At 41.6% G+C, this 27,154-nt stretch overlaps 1 protein-coding gene across 22 annotated transcripts in view; it reads left to right on the top strand.

The window, feature by feature from the left end:
• The window catches only part of FMN1 (formin 1), a 438,849-nt gene that overhangs the window by 290,728 nt on the left and 120,967 nt on the right, over nucleotides 1-27,154 (top strand). For all 22 annotated transcript variants that reach the window (XR_013369929.1, XR_013369923.1, XR_013369924.1 and 19 more), the window contains 2 exons: nucleotides 834-893; nucleotides 7,099-7,219. Coding sequence is in view for 13 of the 22 variants with exons in the window: in XM_077880462.1 (XP_077736588.1) it covers nucleotides 834-893; nucleotides 7,099-7,219 (181 nt within the window). In the remaining 9 variants the exon portion in view is untranslated. The remainder of the gene's footprint in view (nucleotides 1-833; nucleotides 894-7,098; nucleotides 7,220-27,154) is intronic.

The following is a 27,154-nucleotide window of genomic DNA, read 5'->3' on the forward strand; positions in this document are numbered from 1 at the left end:
AGTATCCATCAGAGCACAAGGCTTGATTCTGTTGGAATTTAGTGTCAGCTACTTGTAATTTACTCATTCCTGAGTAGGGAGCAATGTTGAATCACCAGTTGAGCTGAGCATTTGAATTATTCTTTTGCCCACAACAATCGGGCTGGGGTCTACTGTCAAACTCTCAGAGCCTGATTATCATTTGGCTCCACACCCCTGCAGAGCTCCCTCTTTAGAAACAACCAGCCCATATCTAGGCGTCCCATGGGGAGCAGGGGGAGTGAAGGGAGGGCAAACACACAGGCAAATTAGAATTAGACCCATGTGAACAAGACACAAAGGCTGCCTTGTGGGAGGGCCTGCTTGCCCCCGGCCTCCTAGGGTCATAAAGTGGCATGGCGTTCCTTTTAAGCTGTCCTGATTGTTTTTCAAGCCATTAAGAACACACATTTTTTTTTTGAAAGGTGGGAAGGGAGGGATGGTTTTCTGTTCTAGTCCCTGGTTCCCTTTGGCACTCCCCTACTCCCTCCTGTCTTGGCTTTATGCCAGAAAATAATGAGCCATTCTGTGTATTTGTTTATTTTAGCAATCACCTCAGAGGTCTTATGGATTATCTGTTTGGGTTTTCCCCCCCAACAAAGAATAGCAAGTGTCATTTCTTTGTATAGATGCCATTAAAAAAAAATTGATGAGAAAAAGAAGAGAGGGGAAATCTTGCCAATCACAAACAGAAGTAGGACCAGGTATCACGAATTAAAAGTATTAGGGTCTCAAACTGAGATTTCAGTACTCAACTACATAACATGGTAGTCTCATGTGAATGATTTTCATTTAAGTTTCTCTTTTAACCCTAGGATAATGGGATTAATCTGGTGGACTATGTCGTGAAATATTACCTGCGTTACTATGATCAGGTAAGAAATGCCATTATATGGAAAACTACACTAATGGGGTTCCAACTCTTACACGTTGTTGGCATTCAGAAGTTGGATGATGGATGGATGGATGAATTTCAAGTCCAACACAGAATTTGAGAACTATCCAGGCTCCTTGGTTTACAGATGGGAACACTGAAGCCAAGAAAGTTTAGTTGACTCTTGTAAAGAGAAGCATTATTCAGTACCTCTCAAACCACTGACTCTTAACCTGCTAATATAACACAGTTTTAGAGAGACCCCTGATTATCTGGGTGCCACCACATCGTGAGTGTCTCCGTGAAATCTATATCCGTTCAGTAATTGGTTGTGTCTGAAACTAGTTCTGGGCTGCAGACCAAACTTTAGGAAATGAAAAGGCAGTAATACCCAATACCTTATCAGTAATGTTCATCTGTGAACAAGTTAAAGAAGTGGAATTTGAAATCCATCCTCTCTGCTTAGATTACATTTGCAATTAGAAAAAAATTTTTCAGTGGGAATCCACCTGAGCACAGTTTTCTATGTTTTATTCCTTCTCATTAAATTGAGAACAAGGAGTCCTAACTTTGAGAAGAAAGAGGCACTGTTGTGTGGTGTTGGGAAATGCAGCAATCAATATGAAGGGGGAAAGTCTCAGGAAAACGTTGTCCTGCTTAGCTTGCCACATGAGCATAGTTTTTCTGAGGCACCAAGTGAAAAAAAGTAGATTCCAGGGCCTTGTTTTCAAAAGACCTATAATTCCACCCAGAAGACAAGCTAGGTACTGATAAAATCTACTGTCTTGTCTCCTCCCCTCCTCATCTAACCCTTCTCAGTGTATCTATAGTAAATCATCTCCCACCCCCCTTAAACTTCTCCTGTTTCTACTGAGGAGATTATCATTTAGTCATTCAGGCATGAAACTTGTCCTCCTCTTTGGTTCCTCTCTGTCCTTCAACTAAATTGTTTCTCATGTTTCTTCCCTATTTTCCATCCCTATGCCCCACTTATCCAGGCTTCTTTTCAATAATTTATTTTATTTAAATTCAGTTAATGAACATATCATGTATTATTAGTTTCAGAGGTAGAGTTCAGGGATTCATCAGATGCATGTAACACCCAGTGCTCATTACATCACATGCTTCCTTTAATGCCCATCACCCATTACCCCATCCCCTAACTCCTCCCCTACAGCAACCCTTAGTTTGTTTCCTAGAGTTGAGATTCTTTTATGGTTTATCTCTGTCTCTATTTTCATCTTATTTTATTTTTCCCCAACCTTCCCTCTGATCCTCTGTTTTGTTTCTGAAATTCCACATGAGTGAAATATGATAATTTTCAGAGCATTTAATCCTAAAGCAATAGAACACACATTCTTCTCAAGTGCACATGGAATTTTCTCCAAAATAGATCACATACTGGGTTACAAATCAGGTCTCAACTGATATCAAAAGATTGAGATCATTCCCTGCATATTCTCAGATCACAATGCTTTAAAACTTGAACTCACAAGAGAAAATTTGGAAGGAACACAAATGCATGGAGGTTAAAGAACATCCTACCAAAGAATGAATGGGTCAACCAGGTAATCAAAGAAGAGTTTTAAAAATTCATGGAAGCAAATGAAAATGAAAACACAGTAGTTTAGAACCTTTGGGATGCAGCAAAGTTGGTCCTAAGAGGGAAGTTTATAGCAATATAAGCCTTTCTCAAGAAACAAGAAAAGTCTCAAATACACGACCTAACCTTACACCTGAAGGAGCTGGAGGAAGAACAGCAAATAAAGCCTAAACCAGCAGGAGAAAAGAAATAAAAAGGATTAGAGGAGAAATCAATGAAATAGAAACCAAAAGAACAGTAGAACAGGTCAACAAAACTAGGAACGGGTTCTTTGAGAGAATTAACAAGATAACCCCTAGCCAGACTTATCAAAAAGAAAAGAGAAAGGACCCACTTATCCAGGCATTAAGGTAACTCACTTGAAGTATTCCTGTTGTTTTCCAGCCCGTCTCCCCACCATAGCCTTCATTCCCACTCCAGTCCATCCCACACCCAAGGCCTGACCAGTTTTTATAGTTCTGGTCATATTATATCACTTATTTACTCAAAAACAGAAAGGGCTCCTCATTTTCAAGCAACTTAAAACTCTACCTAATTTTTTTTTAAGATTTTATTTTTTTATTCATGAGAGACACAGAGAGAGAGGCAGAGACACAGGCAGAGGGAGAAGCAGGCTCCATGCAGGGAGCCTGACATGGGACTCGATCCCAGGACTCCAGGCTCACACCCCGGGCCGAAGGCAGGCACTAAACCACTGAGCCACCCAGGGATTCCCAACTCTACCTAATTTAACTCCAGTCTTTTACAACCATGCTTTTATTACTTTCCCCCTACACACTCTCTGTGATCCAACTCAAGACCCAGTGTTTTCCAAATACACTCTATGTTTTCTCACACTTAGGTTTTCAATCCGATGTTATCTCTAACTGGAACTATCCTTGTCACTAGCCTTTCTATTGATCTTTTGTTTTGTCTTATTAATACTCTCTTGAAATAATAAATCAAAAGGCCTTTTGGGAAAAGCTCCCAGTAGCAACATATATATTTGCAACATATTAGGTAACACACTTTTAAGAATCAACATGGAAAGGACAACTGGTCTCCTTTCATTTAAAAAACAAAACAAAACAAAACAAACCCATAAGAGACTGCAGGCAATTTACCCAAACAGCAACGACAAAAAGAAACAGAAGATTTAAATTGCCAACTAGGAATATAGAGCTAGCAATCTAAATGGATCAAACCTTTCTCAATTCTATCATGAATGGCTGAGTTATTTTTTGTTTAATATCTCTAGGTATATGGGACCCATATCTTGACTGCCCTTGACTCACCAAATTGCATTCTATAAAGGGTGCCTTTAAAAAATTCCATATAAAGTTGCCATGTATTTGTCAAGCTGTCTCCCCAGGGAGCTGTGCCTACTTATAGGGGACACTTTTTCCTCATTCATGCAAATGTGCAGTATGAGTTAGCAAAACTTTAACCTTTCTATATCAGAAGCCCTAGAAATACATATGATCTTTCTAGAAATTTTTATCCTAAGGAAATAAATAAGGACATGTATCACTATTTTACTTATAATCATTTGTAATAAAAAAGTATAGCAAAGTTTTTGGTAGATGGCCAAAGCTAGAGACTAAGGTCAAAAAATTATGCTAGAGTTATAAAATGGAATAATACACTGCCATGAGAAGTATATAGGAGAAAATGTAGTGGCATTAGAAAATACTCTTGATCTGCTTTTATAATACAAACATACGTTTAATATAGAATATAATTTGATAATAATGTAGAATAAAGATGCATAAATGCACAGAAAAACCTGGTATATCAGCCATATATATAAATGTTTGATTATCTCTGTGTGGTAGGATTGGAAGAGATTTTTACTTTCTTCTGTCTTTCAGTTAGACATAACGAACATGAGTCATCTTTGTAAATGGGAAAGAAGATCAAATAAAAACTAGTGCAATCTTACATGGCCCTTCTTCCATGGACCCTTTGTTTACTTCCTCATCTTTTTCCCTTTAAAGCCTGGGAACACTTGGGTTGAACCTCTGTTGTGATACGTCTTACTCTGCCCTGCATGTAGATACCAATGAGCAATTGCCTGTTAGCTTGGCATTGCTCCTTGAGGTCCAGAGCTCATTGTTGTTTGTAATTTAGGGTCTGACAAATACTTACTGGGTTGAATCTACTGCAAATATCTACAAGAGGGCAATGAGTAGCATCTGTAGATAACTAGGTGCAAAGTGGTGAGAGCTTTTTTTCTGGTAGAATAGGGCAGGCATGTTGAAGCTCTGGCAGTATGCAAATAAATGAAGTTCTGACAGCAGGTACCAATGTAACAGAGGAATTATCCTGAAGAATCTTGAGAAGTACCCTTTCTCATCTAGCATAAGTAGAATTACTTTGTAGTGTCTGTCTCAACCAAGTCAGATGCATTATGTTGGAGGGCTGAAATTTGCCAGTGAAGTGTGATTCATGAGGAGAGCTGAATGCAGTAGAATTGACTTCAGAGCAAAATCTCACAGTAAGAGTAGTTTCAAATATGGGATGGCCCAGTTTGGGGAAAATTCAGAAGTCAACATTTGTGTGCGGCTCTCCCGGTTTTCACTGTGCAAAAATCCATTTCACTCAGCAAGAGTATAGAATTATGTGATTTATTAAGCTATCCCCTCCCCGTAGGAGCATAAGTGATGATTTTTGTGGTTAGTGGTGATGAGCAATTAGCTGAATAAAGGTGAATCCTGCTCCAAGCCTCCTTCCACTCATGCTGGTTTTTGGTCCAAGTCTAAGTCTGTGAAGTTTACAGAATTTCATCTCCAGCCATGTCTTTTGAACTCTAATTGAGCAGCTTTTTCAAGAGCTACTACCAGGCTGATTTGCTCAGCAGCACTTTCTCATTTTCTAGCTTAAAACAAAACAAAACAAAAACCCCTGAAGCCAGGACTGAATATGATAAAGCTTTGGAAAATAGGAAGAGATAATATACATGAGTTTCCAATGTAGATTGCCATGGAGTTTTGTGGCAAGCATCTTAGATGATTTCCATCCTGGCACTCAGACTACAGTACTGCTTCCATTATTTTGAAAGGAGCAAAATAATTTTAGGGAGATAGGGGGACAAAGTACACTGATCATGTAAGATATTTCAGTAAAACAAGGAAAACCACCTTTCTTAGCATCTCAAGTGAAGCTAATGATCTTAAAGGAAGGGGACAGGTCCAGAGAATTCCTGAAACCGCAAGAAAATATGACAGTAAGTTAGTTGTCTCCTGCTAAAGGGTACACACTTTTCAGAACAACCTTTTACAGGCTATATGTAAGGGTGCCAAACAAAGTTTGAGAGGCCAGATGTTGTATGCACTACCAAGAATAAAACACAATTACTGCCATCACAGTGTTTATAGTCTACCAGAGGACACACATAAGCTAATGTGGCAATGTTGAAAATGATGTTGATAAGTGCTGTGATAATGGTACACCCTAAGGACTCTTGGAAACACCCACATGCTGGGAGGTGAGAGGCGATCTTGGAGGAAGTGCTATCTGTCTTAAGACTTGAAGAATGATATGAACAAGAAGGCATGAAGACTTTGTGTAGAAGAGTTAGAAAGGGATGGCTTTATAGACAAAAGTCCAGACATAAGAGAATGTGGCCAGTGCTGTCATTTTATGGATGTTAAGGGGAGGGAGGTTGAGATAGGGGAAGGTGGAAGACGGCTGAGGGCATAGACAGAGGCCAGATCATAAAGTGCCTTATAAAGCAGTTTCAGAGTTTGGAGTTAGTCCTAATGGCAGTAAGAGAAATGGAATGTGAAGGAAAGCTGGCAGAGTAACCTGTGTGGAGAGAGGAAGGGCTGAAGACTGCCTGAGATATGCAAGATTCAGAGCTTACATTAAACAACCTCAGGGAGAAAGCAGATGGGACTGGAAAAGATGTATTTGAGGCCCAGCTTTCTTTCCATGTGTCTGAAGCTTATTTCCCAGCTTAGATCCTCTACGAGGTAGAGTTGGGGAGCTTGTCAAAAACTATGGCCAACCATGCCCTCAGCAAGTATCCAAGATAAGCCAAACAAGATTTGACAAATCTTTATAAATATGTGAAGAATTTGATATCACACACACACACACACACACACACACACACACACACACCTCTGAGCTTTAAGCTACAGCAAAAGGTAGGGAACAGCATAAGGCAGCGTGACTGTTTCTCCCATTGCAGTGCTGTCTTGTCCAGCACCTTCCAGTTCACACCCATTGCCATACCTCACGGATAAGTTATCTAATTACTGCCATGTGAAACTCGAATAGGGACTTTGAATTTAAGTACTTTCATGTGTCCCTCCCATGTCTTTTTCCATGGGAGTAGGGCGTCCAAGATCAGGACATACCTGACAATTTTCTCTTTGACTCATGAAACAAAATAGAACAAGACCCATGCCAGAGCCAGAGCCAACCTCAGTATCAATAAGATCAAAATGATACTGTAGAAGACACAAAAGCATTTCTGAGTAACCAGTCCAAATTTAGGAACAGCAGAGGAGTGTTTCTCTGATTCTTATTTGCACATCCAATAAAAGATGTTTTGGAATTTCAATTGAAAATGACAATCGGAAAGTATAATGTACTTTTGTTAACCATTGTCTTTTAGGAAGCAGGAACAGAAAAGAGTGTTTTCCCTCTGCCCGAACCACAAGATTTCTTTCTGGCTTCCCAAGTCAAGTTTGAAGACCTCATAAAAGATTTGAGAAAACTCAAGAGACAACTAGAAGGTAACAGGAACTCTTCTGTTATTATGATAATAGCTAAGATATTTTATTTTTTTAAATGATTGAAGAGGATCATTGATGTCTGGTTCACAGGGTGGAATTGCTGCAGAGTTCAGTTATGGTGCACCATGGCCCTCATGAAACTTTCCATCTTTTAGGCGCTATTTGGAGGCACTGGGTTTGCATAGCCCTTTCTTTTATTAGTGTTAATTTGTGCTTCTTATGTCTACAGCTTTTACATCTACATTTTCTAACATATAATAGATGTCATCTTCATGATAAAAGCAGCAACCTTTTTATTGAATGCTTACTATCGTCTCATATTATTACAATGACCCTAATAAGCAGAAACTATACCGACTCCATTTTGCAGATGAGAAAAATGAGGTTTAGAGAAGTTATGTTTGCAAGCCAGCAAGAGGCACATTTCCTGGGCTCTCATCAGGTCCATCTGATTAGAGCTCATGTGGTTTCTAGGCTAGCTTACTACACTGCCTTATACGCATCACACATGTGCATGCACACATCTCTGTTTATTCGGTTTCTGTATAGGAATCTAATAAAGATGGCAGGACCCGTAGTTAGCATTCTGTTTTAGTTTAATTTACATTTTTAATTGTCCACAGTGTAATGCTGAGAGTCCTTTTTGGCTTTTTTTAAAAGGTGAAAATATGTCCCTCCTGAGCAGGAATGTTCCTTTGGCATTGCTAGAGTCTTGTGTTTTCACTGTGGAGACATCTCTTTATCCAAGTATATAAATACTTGCATTGGAGCTTGTATAACTCCAGTTGAAGAGCTCCATGGAGGATTTAGGGAGCGTGTTAATGTGGAAATGGAGCACAGAGTGCCAAAAGGCGAGCTTGAGGAAATGAAGAGCTTGAACCAGGAATATTTTTACATCAAGACATAAAATAAACATTTTAAAAATGTTTATTGTGCAAGAGAGCTCAGAAACCCAAGTCTCAGATGAAGAGCTGCCTGGAGATGGAAGGGACGTGGGACAGAGCTCCTGGTGGCAGGGAGGGCCGCTTAGTTTTACTTTGGGCATAAAACTTGCTTAACTGAGAGTGATTACAAGGGAATAGAATATATCGACCTTGTGAATTATTTTTAAAGTAACATGTGGATTTTTTTTTTCCACCCGCTGATGTGGTTGAAAGTGTGTGTTTGACCAAGTGGCTGCTTCATTTCGGAATGCGATATATGAACTTCTGGTCATTCTTTTCCCTCTCCTAAAAACCTGACAGTTTTATCCTTGTCTAAGATGAGGCACTTGGTTCTTGTCATAGTTCAACAGGGCAAGCCATACTGGGATGGTTTCTTCTGTGGCTCTCCAGTGGCAGAACTGGGGCCCAGGCCAGTCCTCCGTCTGGCTACAAGCTTAGCCATAGCTGAGAAGAGCCTTGCTTGTTCACCCCATGGCTGCCCCTGAACACACAGCCCCTCTAGCCTCCTGGCTCCTGGCCCTCTCTTGTGTAGTTTTTTGAGCAGAAACCTGATGTATACATGATCATTCCTCTTCTGCCTTCCTTAGAAGGGCTGGCTTTTCTGTGCATCCTGGCTAGGCCGCCTCCTTTGACATCTGCAAGTGTTTGGTGATTGATTAATAATAAAGGGATGAGAAGAGTGAATTGGATGACACCTGGGTGGCTCAGGTCGTGATCCCAGGGTCTTGAGATCAAGTCCCCACCGGGCTCCCTGCCGGGAGCCTACTTCTCCCTCTGCCTGTGTCTCTGCCTCTCTCTGTGTCTCTCATGAATAAATAAATGCAAAGAGTAAACTGGGAGGACAGGGAATAGGCAGGTGTTCTCACAAAGGCTCCCCCCTTTGGTGGATCTTATTTTCTGCAAGGAGATCCCAGGTGCCTTTGCACACCTCTTACTACTCAACTGATACATTTCCTTAGTCCATTTTAAGGAACCACAAGAAGTTCTGAAACTGGAGGACCCTCTTTAAAATGATGGAAAACCAAACATTGCCTTGGTTGTTTTTCTCCTCTGTACCGAGCTTCACCAAAAGACACAAGGTACCACAAGGCAAAGAGGAGTGGAACTCCCCACCCGCCCCTGCATACACATTGGATATTTAAACAAAAATGCCCTGCTAATCTTTAGAGATGCCAGTGTTTTTCACACATGAAAGGTACCTAGTAAATATTTAAAGAAAATACAGACCATTGGTTCTCTAATGAATTTCTTTTTCTCCTAAATGCCATCTGGCAAGATGGCCAGAGTCGTGGCGGTCCGTTTCATCGTCGTTTTCCATAAGGCCTTGGTGTGAGCCTAGATTGAATGTTTAATTGAAGAGGACATAATTTTCACACATACACAAAGATTTGATGAGGCTTTGAGGTTTATTGTAGCCATTAAAATGTCGTGGCTGCTGGCAAAACCCCAGAAAATGTCTAAAGCTAAACCAGATGTGATTAGCAAATTTCAAGACATCTCAGGCCCCATTTCTCCAGGCAGGCACAGTCCTTCAGAAGAAAACAGGTTTGAAGCACACCTTAGCAAAAGGGTATGAGTTACACTAGAGTTGTTGGTTGTGCAAATTTCACTGCTACAAATGGACATTGCCATTGAGCATCTTTCACAAAAACAAGAGCTCTGGAGAGCACGCTTACATAGGTAGTTGATAATCGTATCAGCTACAGTCTATTATGCAATTATCATATATCAGATGCTTTGCATAATCATCTCTTAATCTTTCCAGTGACCCTGGGAAGCAGATATTGTTCTCAATCTCTTCCAGCACGAGGAACCCAAAGTACGTGGTGCTCACATTACTTGCCAAGTTACAAGTGATGACCGAGCCACCTTTTGAAGCCACATAGGACTCTAAGGTGTGTGCTTGTGATGCATCCTACCTGGGACACAGAGGTCTCCATATCTCATCACAGATCAAAATGGAAAGTCATGTATTCAAGGCAGAAAGCCTCATGAAGGTACCTGTGACAAAAGGAGGGTCACTGAGTGTGTGCATCTGCACACATGTGCTCTCAGAGCCACATGTGTAGGCCCTCAGACCAGAGGGAGACAGGAAAGAATTTACTTTGGGTTCAGATGGGAGAGGGAAGACATATGAGAAAGATGGGACATAAAAATGAATAGATACATACACACACAAAAGTGAACAGACAACATTACTGTGCTCTGGATTAAGAATTTTGGCTCTGGAACCAGATTATGTACGTTTTACTGGTTCAGTGGAAGCAAGGTCTTGTCAGGTAACAGAACCATAAAGAAGATTCGTTTTCTGACCAGCCAAATGGGACAATTACAGAGCCTGCGTCAGAGGAGGTAACAAATGCATGGTCTGTTAGTAAAGAAAACTTTGGTAAAACTGATTAGGGATATGTACCTTTTCCTGGAAAATGCGCACCTTGTAGAATCATGCCCATATCACTGAGCAGCCTGCTGGATACGTTTGTGGAACATCTGACCTCCAGAGCACTTGTGGTCTCTTTTCTACCTTGTGGAAACAGAACCAGATTCTTGGTGCTTGGGAACATGTTCCATGTTTTCTTTACTGTTCCATATCCCCAAACGACACAATAATTTTAACTTCCCTGATACTGTGATAAGTAATAATTAGGGGGAAAAATGATAGGAGTGGTTGCTATCTTTCTTGTTCTTTGGCCTTGTTTGCTGGCCAGAACTCCCAAGGTATTTTTACCAACCCGTATGTGGTAGGCAGAATAATGGCTCCCGAAAATGTCCAGACCCTAATCCCTGAAATATATTACCTTACATGGCAAAAGGGAATTTTGCCGATGTTGCGTTGGGGAGATTATCTTGGACTATCCAAGTGGACCTAATCTAATCACATGGATCTTTAAAATGAATCTTTAAACACTGAGAATTTTCCTTGTCTGCGGCCAGCGGGAAATAGTACAGTAGAATGATCAGAGAGATGCAGTATTGCAGGCTTTGAAGATGGTGGAGGAATGTGGGAAGCCTCCAATACTGGAAAAGGCAAGGAGCAGATCCTTCCCAAGAGCCCCCAGAAGGGAACGCAGCCCTGTCAACACACCTTGATTGCAGCCCAGTAGGCACACATTAGACTTCTAACACAGAGAGCTATAAGGTGATACGTTTGTACTGTTTTAAGCCACTTAAGTTTGTGATAATTTGTTAGAGAAGCAATAAGAAGAAATGCACTGTGCGATGTATCCTTCCTGATTGTGCCACTTAAACCAGACACATACACACCTACACGTGCACACACACCCCGGTGCTGAGGCCATAAGATGTACAATTTCTCAAGTAGTGGCATTCACCAGTATTGCATAAAATGTGAATTGGTGCTCTCTGAAGAAAGAGTCCATAATCAAACAAGCCTAGAAATGCTCTATACTAAAATCATGTCCTAGGGATTCACAGTACACATGAGCTGATACAAAGACTCTGTGAAATCCTGAGGTGAAAAAACAAAACATAATGGTTTAATTCTGTTTAAAGCATTTCCCAACCTAAAACTGGTTTTTCTTCAGTATTCCTTCACTGAATACTTAGTAATGTGTTGCAGAGCATGCAGTCTGTGAGATACAGTTTAAGAAGGCATGTTAGGGAAGCCTAGTGGCTCAGTGGTTGAGCATCTGCCTTTGGCTCAGGCTATGATCCCAGAGTACTGGGATCAAGTCCCACATCAGCTCCCTGCATGGAGCCTGCTTCTCCCTCTGTCAGTGTCTCTGCCTCTTCCTCTCTTTGTCTCTCATGAATAAATAAATAAAATCTTTTTTAAAAAAAGAAGGGATGTTAATATTACTATCAAATTTTTAATATAAAGATCACTATTGTTGGTTCATGGGGTCATTCTAGGACAACCACAATAGGAGGAGCTGCAATGAACAATTATGACCTACACCCTTTAGTATGGCCTTAGTTATCCTGGCAACACTGTCCCCAATTAATTTGTTCTCCTTGGAACAAATAGAATGGGCCAAATCCTCTCTGGTGTCTTGATGCCTGAAAGCCAAAATTAGGAACATTGGTGTCATTCAGAATTGCTCTGGCATCACCAACCTTAAATCCTTATTGATTTGATAGGATCCTATGATAGTATTTTCTTATGAAAAGTTCATTGTGGTTATGAAAGTAGGAAAGCTGAATTAATTTTTGGTTGTTGAAAACTGAGACAGGGGTGCCTGGGGGGCTCAGTCGGTTGAGCGTCTGCCTTTGGACAGGCAGGACGTATCCTGACGTCCCGGGATCAAGTCCCACATCAGGCTCCCTGCTCAGCGGGGATTCTGCTTCTCCCTCTGACCCTCACCCTGCTCATGCTCACTCTCTCGCTCTATCGCTCTCTCTCTCAAATAAGTTTTTAAAAAGAAAAAAAAGGAAAATGAGACAGGAGCTCTTCAGATAGGTGTTGAGAAGTCAGCATGTTCTCAAAAGTTTAGGAACAAAATTAAATCACTCTTATTAACTAGCAGTAGTTACTTAGTATCTCCTGCCTTAAATGTAGGCAGTATGCTAAGTCTTGCTTGAAAATGATGCATTATTAGCCTTGCTATTCTATATATAAATTGGGAAAATGTAATTGGCAGTTAGCTCTCAGTGTAAGATATTCAAACTTGTTTGAGAATGTTGGCTGAGATGCAAGTGTGTGTGTGTGTGTGTGTGTGTGCGTGCGTGTGTGTGTGTTTTAAGATCATTTTCATGATGTCCTTCTCCCTAAATATTTAAGAATATGTATTTGAACATGTCCTTTCTTCTGTACCATTTAGATATATTTAGGAATATAACAGTTTAAGAAAGAGCGTCTGTTGACTTTTTGATATCTGTTATCACTCTATAAATGTTTATCCTATAAATATTTATCCTAAAATGTTAACTTTTTAAAACTTTCTCTGAATGAGACTCTGCATAAAATGCATAGTCCAGGCATTCAACAACTGTTAAAAATCTTTATTCTAAGCTTGAATAGTAGTAATATTTCCAAACTAACTTTAAAATACAGCTGCCACCACCTTAAGCATCTTCATTCCCAGTGGCCTTATTCTGATGGAGGGACCACATTAGCTCAGGGCCATCTTGATTTTGCACATCTGTATTGTATAACACTAGGACCTGAACATTCTACCTCCAGATATAAAGTACAGGAGAATATTAATTCGTACATACATGAAAATAAAAGTTCAAGAGGGAGAGGGGCTTTTTGTTGTAGGGTGTTTTTGTTGTTGTTTGTATTTTTCCCAAATGATAGTCAATGTGTTTTCCAGATAAAGAAGACAGATTGAATTCATTTGTTTAGCTCCAATCCCTGTTGAAGGCCCACCCCAAAATTAATACTCATGTTATTTAGAGGCATACAGTCAATACCAGTATAATGAGCTAAAAGAAAAGGAGTTGGGGAAGGAACCGCATACCTCCACATATAAAAGCAGGCAATGGGAATGTTTTTACATTGGTTTCTCATGGCCCTAGGCAGAGACTGATACAGGGGCAGTCATTTAGCCAGTTGGATATATACTGTTACGTACTGGCAATTCTAAACAACCCCAGGGATAAAATTCTCCCTTCAAAGATGGTCATGGACCCAGGCATGGTAAGTATGTTCCAGGGTGCAGTGCATATCCATTTCCACCGTCACTAATGACCGTGCTTGCCATTTAATGAGCACTAACTAAATACCTATGGATTTGCTTACATCATTTCTGTTTCTTAAAACTACTTCCAAATAAGGACTACCTGCATTTTGACAGTAAGGAAGCTGAAGCAACTTTGCTACTAATGATGAAGCTGAGATCAGAGGCAGGTTTATCTGATTATAAAGCTCATACCCTCTGCACCATGCTTTCTTTATTTTTCTACTGTTCATAGGCCCACCCCTCAGGCACTAACAATACAATCAAGAATGAGAAAGCCTGAAGAGTAAGCCCCACTTATTTCCCTCGTTCATCTTCTAAAGGGATTACAGGTAACTGTTGGATTGACTTTAGGCTTTTTTGGTCTCTATTGATAACTACCGAGCAAATCTGTTGTAATCCTAGCACCTCTCCCTCCATTTTTAAAAATTTTTTTTAAGATTTTATTCATGAGAGACAGAGAGAGAGAAAGAGGCAAAGACACAGGCAGAGGGAGATGCAGGCTCCATGCAGAAAGCCCAATGCGAGACTCGATCCCGGATCTCCAGGATCATGCCCTGGGCCGAAGGCAGGCGCCAAACCGCTGAGCCACCCAGGGATCCCCTCGCTCCATATCTTTTTTTTTTTTTTAAGTATTTTATTTTATTTATTATTTTTTTAAGGATTTTATTTATTTATTCATAGAGACACAGAGAGAGAGAGAGGCAGAGGGAGAAGCAGGCATCATACAGAGAGCCCGACGTGGGACTCGATCCAGGGTCTCCAGGATCGCGCCCTGGGCCACCCAGGGATCTCCCCCTCGCTCCATATCTTTTGGTGTCTTTAATGCTGTCTCTGTCTTGGTCTCTCTCAAAATCACCTAGCCTATGTTGTATATTCCTTTATGACTCAGAAGGAGGGTCCACTGGTCTGATGTGGGTAGCCAGATGACACAGAGGACTACATGGCTGCTTAAGGCAACCTGCATGGTTTTGACTCCTTTGTTATCTCTTCATTTGTGGAAATTACATGTAATGTGGTTTTGGCATAGATAAGAAATTAAAGGAAACTTCCTGGACTTGTCAAGTCACACAGCAGAGCAGACTGTTGCTTCTCTGCTCAGGACCAGCCCTGACTGTGCAGGATAAATGACTTCTATCAAGTAGCTTTCTCTCCCCAAGAGTGTAAGTATTCTTTAAGAGAGAAAGAAAAGAAAACTAGATCTCACCATGAGAATGAATATTCTTTTTTGGTTTTGTTTTTGGTTTTTTTTAGAGAGGGAAGGGTGAGAGAGAGGGGGCTGGGGAGGAGCAGAAGGAGAGGGAGAGAAAAAATCTTAAGCAGGATCCACACCCAGCACAGATCCTGACATGGGGATCCATGTCACGACCCTGAGATGATGACCTGAGCTGAAATCAAGAGCCAGACACCCAATTGACTGAGCCACCCAGGTGCCCATGAGTCTTTTCTTTATTTACTCAATGAGCATGGTCCATAAGCAGTATGACTTTGGTGAGGGGAGAAATAAAGACTTTGGAAAACTTTGGGACAGCCTCTGGGAAAAGATGGCCAGTTGAACCTTGATTTGGATTGAACACTCATGTAGGATTTCAGTTCCTCTTGAAAAAAAAAATTTTTTAAGATTTTATTTATTTATTCACGAGAGAGAGGCAGAGAGACAAGCAGAGGGAGAAGCAGGCTCCCTACAGGGAGCCTGCTGTAGGACTCTATCCCAGGACTCCAGGATCATGCCCTGAGCCAAAGGCAGATGCTCAATGCTGAGCCACCCAGGCATCCCTCCTCTTGAAAATTGTATTAAAAAATAGTAAAGGGAATTCTTTGAAAGCATGAAGTGAAGGGCACAGAATGAAAGAGAAAACCATAACGGCAAAATTTCAGAAGCTCAAGAAATAGACAAAAACAAGACAAAATCAGAGAGGGAGACAAACCATAAGAGACTCTTAATCCTAGGAAACATACTGAGGCCTGATGGAGGGAAGACGAGTAGGGGAATGGGGTAACTGGGTGATGTAATGAGCACTGGGTTTTATGTACAACTGATGAATCACTGCACTCTACCTCTGAAACTAATAATACACTATATGTTAATTCAATTTAAATTAAAATTTAAAAAGATGGTAGAGGTAACCTAAATAAATGGAAAGAAAGAAAGAAAGAAAGAAAGAAAGAAAGAAAGAAAGAAAGAAAGAAAGAAAGAAAAGAAAAGAAAGAAGAAAGAAAAAGAAAGAAAGAAGTAGTAAATGAATTTGCCAAACAAGAAAGTGGAATTCTAATCCAGGAGTGGAGAAAAGTGAGAAACAACCCAATTTTTAACCACATGATTCATACATACCGCAAATTCATATGTAAATTAATATGTATACATATATAAACATTCATACATAGTCATACATAAGTAAATCAACAAAATCATTCAAGAAAATTTCCCAAAATGATGGACACAAGGTCCTAATTTTAAAAGGCCCAAAGAGGGGCATCTGGGTGGCTCATTTGGTTAAGCATCTGCCTTTGGCTCAGGTCATGTTCTTGGGGTCCTGGGATCAAGCACTGCATGGGGCTCCCTATTGAGGGGGGAGACTGCTTCTCCCTTGGCCTCTACCCCTGTCCTCCACTCATGCTTACTCTTTCTCTCAAATAAATAAAATATTAAAAAAAATAAAAGGCCCAAAGAGATTCCAGCACAATGGAATAAAGTAGATCCATACCATTGTTAGAAAATTTCAGAATACTCAAGACAAAAAGAAAAGCTTCTATGCTTTTAGAAGGGGCGGGGGTGAGGAGTGAGATATGGAAAGAAATTACCCAGAATCAGGAAGCAGAATGGCTTCAGACTTTTCAATAGCAACACCAGAAGCTAAAAACGGATCAGAATTCTGAAGGAAAATTATTTCCAATCCAGAATTGTATATTCACCAAAGTATCAATCAAATATGAAGGCAAATGGAAATTATTTTCAAACATGTAAGTCATCAAAAAATTTATCTCCCAAGCAACCATCCTTAGGATGCTACTAGAGAATGTGCTCTATCATGAAATAGGAAGACAGGAAATTACAGATCCAATGGAGAAGACAGGTGAAGAGCTAAGCCAGGATACACAGCCTTGGATGACAGCCAGGCAGAGAGAGCAAACATTTCAGATCGGATTAGGTCAACAGAATCATGGAGAAGATCCTTGAGGGACGTGCAATGCACGTATCTGATGTATCTGGAATGTGTTGACCAGAGTTACACAACTAGCGACAATTTGGAGTTCATTTAGTGATAAGCACATGGAAAACAGAGGAAAACAGAAAAGTATTACGAGGGTGAGAGTGAGGGAGCTTGAGGGGGACGTTGAGGAAAGGCAAATTAGAATTTATAAATCAGCTGGGACTGGGAGCTGGTTTTTGCAAAGTCATAGTGGTGTTAAGGTGGGATGCTCGTGTGGTCAAACCATAGTCAGGCTATACTGGGAGGGGCTCACGTTTGGTGGGTGCGGGGCGGGGGGGAAGGAAAGAGAAATGTATCACCTATGCTGCATAAAGAAAAAACTCCAAGAGTGCCGATAGGAAGTTGTTGGAGACGTGCAATTAAGTGCTGAAGTAATCAGGCCAAATTCGCACAAGTGGCTGCCTCCGGGGAGGGAAGGACGGGGTGACAATTGTGGGTGGAAATGGGAACCTGTTTTTCCTGCAACACACAAGGCTACATGTGTTCTTTTAACTATGTGCAGGTATAGCTCTGATGAATATACCAACATGGCAACAGCCACAGACTGAAGCATTTGTAAGTGACACTTAAATCTCTGTGGCATCCTAGCTTGGGATTCAAGAAATTAACTTAAAATCAATCTTAAAAATTCAGTTCTGCGTCTTACCAGCCATGCAACTCTGACGGATCCCTGAAGCTCCGTGAACCTCCATGGAAACCCTGCAGCTGATCATCTTCTCCTACCCAACTCCAGGATACTGGAGGTGTCAGAGGAGCAGATGTCTGAGGAAGTACTAGGGGAGGCATGGGAGGTTTTATCCAAACTCATTCAGAAGCCATGGGATTCACAGTTTGCTTGAAGTGCACTGTGTGCCCTGGGAGGGAGCAAGGGGAATCAGCCATCAGGGCTGCGTGGCTAATTCGTCACCTTGAAAGAAGCTCCAGAAGACGTGACTTGAATGATTATTGACCATGCCTAATTTATTAGCTCTTTCCACCTTCGCGGCCCATTTGTCCAAGGCAGTAGTTTGCTAAGCCCAGACTCCGGTATGGGGATGGATACATTAGCCAGAGTCCTGACAATGTTGCCATGGTGTTAAAAATATTTAGTTTTGCAAGCAAAGTTTTAGAAACAATAAAAAAAAACTTTGATATGATTTATTTTCATAAAGTGATTTCAGCAAAACAGACATGAGGGACTGGGTTTGTAGTAAGTATTTCAGAAAGGCAGTGGGTGTAAAATGTTGATCAGCGTGGTGACTTTTGATGCAAAGCATTCAATTAAGTGCGTTGTGGTGGGTAAAGGTCACCCATTTCCCAAATGGGATGCCTTCAAAGACAAGTCGTACAGAAAGGAGAGAGGATACGGAAACTGAAACCTGATTCATTCATTTAATTAATGGAAAAGAGACTTGTGTTTTCCTTTGAAGCCAAGGTTGTGACATCTCTAGGTGGGAAGGATGAGTTATGTCCCACCAGTGTCCTCCTCTTACCTCTCCCTCTACTTCAACCTTTTATTATAAATCAACACAATGAATAGAAATGATTTTGTTTTACTTTTCTCTGGCAAGAAGTATAAAACACTGAAAAGCTACTGTCATGGAATGGTCTGAGTCACGGGCCCTGAGTTCGGATCCTTGCTCCGCAAGCTCTGTGACCCTTGACATGTCCTGTCATCCCTTCGTGTCTCTGTGCCCTCGTGGAGAAAGGCAGTTGCCATGCCTGCCTCGCGGGTTGTTTGAAGGAGAGCCCTGAGCCATATGAAGGAGTCCCAACACAAAATATCAGCAAAATGAATAATACTTTTCCCTGACTCCCTTTATGCTCTCATTTCTGATATCCAGTCCCAGAGCAAATCTGGTTCAGTCTTTCCCCAAGACAAGCCTTGAGTCTGTTCAATGCCCTCTGCATCCCCAGCACGTTTCTCATCCAAGCAGCACCTTCCCTCACCAGGGCCCATGCTCCCACGCATGCCCTCTCTTTAATTCAGTCTCTGCTCATCAGACAAGTCAGGCCACCTTGTTTCATATTCGTGGCTCTTGGAATAAAATCCAACCTGAAAACCTGCATCTATGCCTTACAAGTTTCTATATGGTTGGACCTCTGCTACCTTTGCTGTCACTTCTCATGCCACCCCACCTGCTCCAGCCTCACAGGACTTTGTGTTCCAACCCAATAAGCTTGTTTATGTTTTGGGACCTTTGCAGCAGCTATTCATTCTGCCTCGAATGTCCTGATTTTAGATATTCCCATACCTCCAGGCTTCCCCAGTCACCCAGACTATAGCAGCTCTGTGAACAGTGAGCTCTGCATCAGGACTCCCTGTTTGGATAGTGCTATGGTTTCCTATTTATTTGTAAATATCTCCCTACCTTCCCTCCTCCCCTGCTCCTTGAGGGCAGAAATCTAATGACCTCTTCAGTGTTTATATCTACGGTGTCAATCAATACCTGCCACAGAGTTAAGTGGATGAGTGAGCCAATTAATAAGTGGTAGAAAAGACTCAACTTCTGGTAATTGCTGACCTTGCTATTAATGGAAAATTAGATTATTTCCTTATGGGCGAAGATGTCAATCGGATACAAATAGGTAGAAACCTTAGGGAGATATATTATAAAATTGTACAAAGGGAGAACTCATGGCCATGAGAGGTAGTGGGTGTTGTACCCACTTCCGATCGGAAACGGTGTTACAATAGCTGCGTAGGATAGATGACATTAGGAAGGGGAGTTGTGCTAGATGATTTTGAAAGTGAATTTCAACTCTGAATTTCTAAGATGATCCTTACTATGCTATTCCAGTGTCTTCAACAGTTCTCTTTACTCAGTGAGAGTTACTGGTCTCTGCCCTAGACTTTGTTCATTGAACATCTAAGAATCCCTGGAATTCTGGCCATGTACAGGATATAGGATATAAAAGTTAACTGCAAAATTATACCAAGTTTAGATCTCAGGTATTCTCTTTCTAAATGGCAAAAATCTGCTCTGGAATTAATCCATGCCTCAAAAATTCTGGCATTGAGACCACCTAGACATCATCAGTATAGAGTAGACCCCTTAGCCAGTGTGGTCAGTTAATGAGAAAAGTTGGCCCAATTCAAGAATCATAGAAAATCATACTTGGGTCCCTTAATCTTTAACGTAAAACCAGTTAAATATAGCATCATTCCCACACTTTTTTCAAAATGAACTTTTTATGTTTAGTTTGGAATAACTTTAGGTTTACAGAAAAGTTGCAAGGATAGTATAGAGAATACTCATATACCCCTTATCCATTTTCCCCAGTGCTGATGTTATTTTGACAATATCTCACGTTTTTGGGATGTATTCATCGAAACTAAGAAATGGCACTGACACATTTCAATTAACTAAAGTTTCGTATCTCTCTGGACTTCACCAGTTTTCCATTAATGTCCTCCTTCTGTTCCAGGACCCAAACCTGAGTACCAAGTTGCCCTGAGTTGCCATGTCTCCCTAGCCTCTACTGTTCTCTCCCACCTATATTTGACAACAATACTTTAGCTGCTTCTACTTAAATTTACAGAAATAATGCTTTTTCACAGTCATAGAGTGTGGCCTTTCAGCTGCAAGCTTTCAGCATGCTGTGGGAATGGGGCAGGATAAGTAGAAAGTAGCATTTATTTGGCAACTTTATGAAGGAAGTGCCTTTCACATTCCCATTTGTAAAAAGAAAAAGGTAGTGATGCAGTTGTCATGGTGGTACCCTACTTGTGGATGTAACTTCATCCTCTGACATGCTTAGGGCAGGCCTACGAAGCAGAGAATGTGGGTCTCCAAGATAAAAAGCCGAATGGCGAGCAGAGAACTTGGATCTTTCAATTACTGAGCCAGAGCTCACGCTATGTTACCATAAACTTGTGTCGGGTCAACACATTTCTTCACAGAAATAGATTTGTGGGTGGGTTTGTGAATATCAAAATATTTTCCTGCCTAAGTAAATTGTGTATCTTGGACCCTGGAAGATTCACAGTCCACAAGTGGATTCTTTTCATGTCAGACAGTGAAATGAGTGAGGTCAGAGGGAGACCTCTTCAGCCCTAGCAAAGGAGATTGGAGTTTTTGCCAATGTCCTTATCTCTTCCAGATTTCTTCCTAGATTTCTTGGCCTCAGAACAGGTCTAAGGATGGATAGAAGTCGTGGACTGTGACTTTACTCTTTAGGTACCTGTGGAGAGACCAGTGACCTGCCTGAGAGCCCTGGGCCCTGCTCTGGGTCTCCTCTGTGCCACTTAATCACATGACCTCCAGCTAACCTCCTCAGCCTTCTGTTTCTCCGTGTAAAATGAAGGGGTCCCACTGGGTGGCACTGGGTGATTTTCAGCTTTTGTTGCCTTTGTTCCTTACCTTTTGCAGAGCACTTTCATGGGTATTCCACATTGTTCCTACAACACCCCTGTGGGTGGTTGGGGTCAGAGGCTGTATAGCACAAGGCCAGCAGGTCTGACATCCTTGGGTTCAGATTCTGACTCACCCACTTAAGATCTGTGAAATTTTACTCACCCTTACCTACCAAAAAGCATAAGGACTGAGCTCATAGAATTCTTGTGAGGAATAAAATGAAACATATAGGGCAGACTAAGGTCTAAGACACCTTTGGCCATTAAGAGCCATTTGTTATCAGTCATACAAGTTGAGAACTTGGTATAATTTTCAAGGAATTATCAGGTACAGAGATGAACAGCAACATGTCCAACTCTCTGTGGATGACCAGGTACCATTAACCCAGTAACTTCTTCTGTGCCAAAACTTAAAAAAAGAATAAAGCTCATGGAAATCCATAATGGCTAATGTGCTAAAACTGCTAATTTGACTATTGTTTTTATACTGTTTTTCTTGACTATTTTGATGAACTTTAAAAACACTATCAGGGATCCCTGGGTGGCGCAGCGGTTTAGCGCCTGCCTTTGGCCCAGGGCGCGATCCTGGAGACCCAGGATTGAATCCCACATCGGGCTCCCAGTGCATGGAGCCTGCTTCTCCCTCTGCCTGTGTCTCTGCCTCTGTCTCTCTCTCTCTCTGTGTGACTATCATAAATAAATTAAATAAATAAATAAATAATAAAAAAATAATAAAAACACTATCAAATTTTCAGGTATTAAAAAAAAAACCCTCCAAAATATGAGGGCCTTGTTTGATCTTCTCAGTCAGTTCATTTGTCTAGCAAATATTTATTCAAAGCCCTGAGTTAGCTGCTAATTTTAAATAAACTAACTGAAATATCAAGTCATTTATAAACACATTCTAAGAGCAAGTGTCACCCTCATTTTCTAGGGGGGAAGTTCATCCCTACTTAGTCTTCTGATTTCTCTCAAGGACAGGAATCTGTCCCTAAGAACAGTGATTAAAACTTGCTGTCAGTAGGACAGGGGTGAAGGTGAGCCAAGTTTGCCCTCCGGCTCATCCACAGATGCACAAATATTTGCAAAGCCCCTTCCTGATCGTAGGAGCATGAAGAGGAATCTACAAGTATTTGCTACCTCAAGTTTGGGGGACTAGATCCAGGACACATCCTTCCCCTAACCAGCCCCCCTGCCCTCAAATTGGATGATTTAAGCTGGAGCCAAGCTTCTAAGCTGGTTTATATACATTTCCCGTATTGTCTTTCCTAAAGCTGTGATCCAGGTCATTGTGAATCACAGTCAACAATGTGCTGAAATCAGTGACACGGAGTGAAAGTAAAGAGGCAGCTAATCTAATGGGAGTAACTGAACAAGTGAACCAAGTCCTGTCACAAGTACCTGACTCATCTGGAAGCCAGGGACAGATTTCCGGGGCTCCGCGGACCAGTGGGATGTAGCTTACCAGGGGTCCCCCTCGCCTTACCATGACCTCAGGACTGATGAAGACCCTAGGGAGTTCCATAGGCATATCGGAGTCTGCTATGCCCAGCCTCTCCGCTAGGGGGGTGAGGGGGGGACTACTGCCTCTGTGTCATTATTTCAGCCATCGCCTCCCCCCCCACTTCAGCACTGCCCTACATTTCTCCTCTCCTCTAAAAGCCTCCCTCCCTCCTGACGCATCCCACGCACCCACAGAACCCAACGACAGCCTCCCCTGGCCTGGCGGGCCTCCCCAGCTGGCCTTCCCTACCCTGCCTTCTCTAACTGGACCAGTCACTTTCCCTGGGCCACTGTCACTCAACAGCGAGGTAGGATCAGTGACAGGTTTACAGGGGAGCGAGACTTTAACTAGCTGAGGGCCGTGTCTGCAGGCTTCCCGGGAACGCCACTAACAGCAGCCCGCCAGCCAGTCCGTTGGCCGTTTTGTCACCCAAGAAATAGCTCTAAACTATTTCTGAATTTTAGCTTCATTTTCAGACATATCCTGAGAAGTCCCAACTCTTAGTGAACTGACAGCACAGCCCTCTTTATATGAAGCCTTGTTTATAGGCCACAATTCTCCCGACAGATTTACAAGTGTCTGTGGAGTTTTAAAAGACGATTGCTTAACAGGCATTAAGTGAGACACATAGGACTGTGTAAATATTTTAGCTGGAATAGGGATTTTTTTTTTAAATGCCTGAGCCAAATATCGCATTAAATCTGAAAACAGTGGCAAACTGATTAGTGGTAGTTGCCAGCTTCATGCCTTGCCAGTGATTCCTGTAGCCAAGAATAGATACCAAAATCCAACCACCAGTTTAGGTTGTGTGTTTTAAAATAACTTTCCATCCTTTTCTTTCTTCTCCTTATGCCTTTCCATTTTCTTCTTCTGTTTTTTTTTTTTTATTTTAATTTCTTCATGGTTTATCTAGATGTAAACACTCTCCAGAGTAGGAAATTACGGTTAATGTGACTAAACAGTAGAAGCTGAAAAGAGAACGTGGGCCCAGGGGTCAGAGACACTTATGGAAGGCTTCCAGCTGTCCTGGTGGAGCCATGTGGAAACAGGTTGTCTTTTTGCTAATGGGGTTTATGTATCTTAATCACTAGTCTCCTTGTAGCCAGCTGTTGACCTGCTGGAAGGAAATAGTCCTAAGAGCAGCATTGTTACCTCTTCCCCTCACTGATTTCCTTAAATTCTACAGAGGCAGTCCTGTTGCCTTCAAGAGTCTATGTATGAAAGAATCTGTCACTTAATTTTAGTAAAAACTACCATGTACTAAGCATTTTGGCTCCAGGAGATGTTCTTTTTAACTTAAGCATTTTTTTCCAAAGATTTTATTTATTCATGAGAGACACAGAGAGGCAGAGACAAAGGCAGAGGGAGAAGCAGGTTCCCTGCAGGGAGCCAGATGCAGGACTTGATCCCAGGACTCCGGGGTCATGACCTGAGCCAAAGGCAGATGTTCAATCAGCTGAGCCACCCAGGCATCCCTAACTTAAGCATTTCTATGGGGAAACCATTTCCCTGATTTGAGGGCTTGACTGAGAACATAATTTCTGTGAGAATAAGGCATACTACTACTATTTTTTCGGGAGAGTAAATATTTTTCATGTTTCTTCATGTGTGTTACCTTCATAATATTTTTTAGAAGGGACTTGCTGTCCTTCTCCTCAAGATGCATTCCCTTGTCCTTGAGATGCCCAGGAACTTTGTGTTTGGGACTGCCTGCCTAAGGCTGCCTGTTAATACAGTCTACTTGGAGATCAGAGCCTCACTGATGTGCCTTTTCCTTCTATTATAACACAGCTTCCCTGTCTATTGCTTGAAATCCCTAGCCTTTTCAATCCAGTCTGAGAAATAAATTTACACTAAGGTGTTAATGAATTCTTCTTCGATGGTGTTTTCTTTTTTTAACTAACATATATGCATGTCTGAAGAGATCTTCTGGAGTTGGTATCTTCAGTCTAAGCTTCTGATGTTCATGGGAACCTTGGGGAGGGATATTTTTAAATAAATGGATGGATCGATTAACACCCTATAAATCAAGTCATGCCCAATCCATCTATATTTAGACCTAGTCATGGGTGGGTGATTAATGAATATCTTTCATACTAATGTCTCTCAGACCCAGGCTGCATCTATAACCACATAATCATCACAGTGCAAATTCTGACTCAGCTGTGATGTTTGACAGGAGGGACTTTTGAATAGTGCTTCAGACAATTCCGTGCAGAGGCTGTGGTCAGCGGCCCAGTTTTGCAAGTCTTTCCAAAAGTCCTAAAGCATGTTGGCATGTCCTCAGTTGGCCCTGTCACTTCTGCTTAAATTTTTTCATGGAGAATACTCATGATCATGGGACATTAAGGTGAATGTGATCTTGGGCAGCCTCCCTCTGTGAAGTGAATCAGCATCATGGGATTCCCCTGGGCTCAAGCTTCCTGGTGGGTTTACTTTTACACAGCATTCCTCTGGGGAAAGGAGCACCCATTCTTGATCAGAGTAGCTCTAGATAATATCTTCTTGGATGGAAAGATTTTCTTCATTTTTCCATATTTTCTCTAGCTGAATTTCTTAAATGAGTGGCTATAGAAATCTGCCTCTACCTACCTCCCCCTTCCCTAATTCGGCTTCCTTCTTCCATCCTCCAGACTCTGAAACTGCTTTTGAGACGACCAGAGACCTCTATGTTGCTAGAATCAGTAGTTATTTCTCTTTCTACTTGACCTTTCAACAGTATTGCACAGAGCTGACTGCTCTTTTTTTCTTGCAGTGCCGGGTTCCTCTCAGATCATGTGACTCCATACACCTCCTTTATCCAGCTGCTCATCTCCATCCTTTGCTGGCCTCTCCTCCACTGCCTGTGTGCGCCCAGGGTTTGTCCTACAGCCCCTTCTCTGGCTACATTTTTCTATCCCAGCCATGCAGCCTAAACTTTTATACATAATATGAGTATCTAATTGACATCTCATACTTAACATGTCTTAAATAACACCCTTGACTGCCCTCAAACTGGCTCATGGCTCTCTCCCTTACTCTGGCCAAGTCTCTAGCCAAATATCTTCACAGTGAGACTTTTCCTTACCATCTTACTTAAAATGACAAGCCTCTTACTTCTATGGCACTTTGTGACCTCCTTTTCCCTGAGTGGCTCCAGCTCCTTTGAATCCAATTCCATTAGTCCAGTTCCTTTGAATCAAAATCTAGCCACAGGACACTAAAGAGCTGGGAAAAAGAACAGCAGTATGTCCCTGAGGTCCAGGCATACTATTACCACTTAATTTATCCCATAAGACATGCATTCCCATCATGCTTTACTTTTACTCATCATATTTCCTCTTTCAGAAACTACTTCCCTCTTCCTTCATTCTCCTTGGCTGGCTAGCTAACTCCTCCTGACCTTTGCAATTGAACTCATAAGTTATCTATTTTGGAGAACTTTCTCTGGCCACCACTTCCCAACCCTAGTCTGAGTTGGAAGCCCCTACGCAGTGTCCCATGACACTGCAGTGTATTACAATTTGTTGATTTCATTGTTTGTCTCTGTTTCTAGATTCTTATGACCATTTTTAGAGGAGAGATGACCAATAGGTCTGGTTAAATAGTTTGCCCTTCAACATTTAACACAATAGCCTGTTGCAGATACTCGGTATTTTGAATGCGTGATATTTGCATAACCCATGTATATGCACAGTAGGGCTAGAAACCACCTTGTCTCCTGTGATCTAAGAACAATTTACTCCAAAATCTCATCTCTGTAGAAAAACAAAGCTATCTATAAGATTTGACGAGAGGATTGGAGAGGTGCATGGGGGGCACCTCTACCCCCTTGTAAAGGGTCTTTGTTCTGTGTGAGGTCCAAACTCGGCATAAAGCTCAGCCCCTGCTTTAGTATTCATAGCACATGCTCACAGCAACCACTGTGAGTTCAGGAGGCTTTATTGAAACTATAGGGGTGTCCCAGGGGCCAGATATCACCATTCATGTACTCCTCTCTTGCTCTCCTTTCTCTGTTCCATCTCTCCTTCTGAAAGAGACCCAGACTCTTTTCATTCTGTTATAGAAGACAGCACCCATTTCCCTGAAGCCCTCATCTGGGGATGGTGGGGTGCTTGACCCCAAGAATTAATCAAAGATTTTTTGTTTCCAATAATGACTATGTCCTGTCTAAAAACTCTGAATTTAACTTTTGCGATTGAAAAAAACCTGTATCTCATATCTAAATGAATGAATGTGAATGAAAATGGCATGATATCCAGTCCACTTGTGCTTTCTCTACCCCTACAAGCATTTACATGGATTATGCATACACATA

The sequence above is a fragment of the Canis aureus genome, chromosome 32 (genome assembly GCF_053574225.1).
Source record: "Canis aureus isolate CA01 chromosome 32, VMU_Caureus_v.1.0, whole genome shotgun sequence".
NCBI lineage: Eukaryota > Metazoa > Chordata > Mammalia > Carnivora > Canidae > Canis > Canis aureus.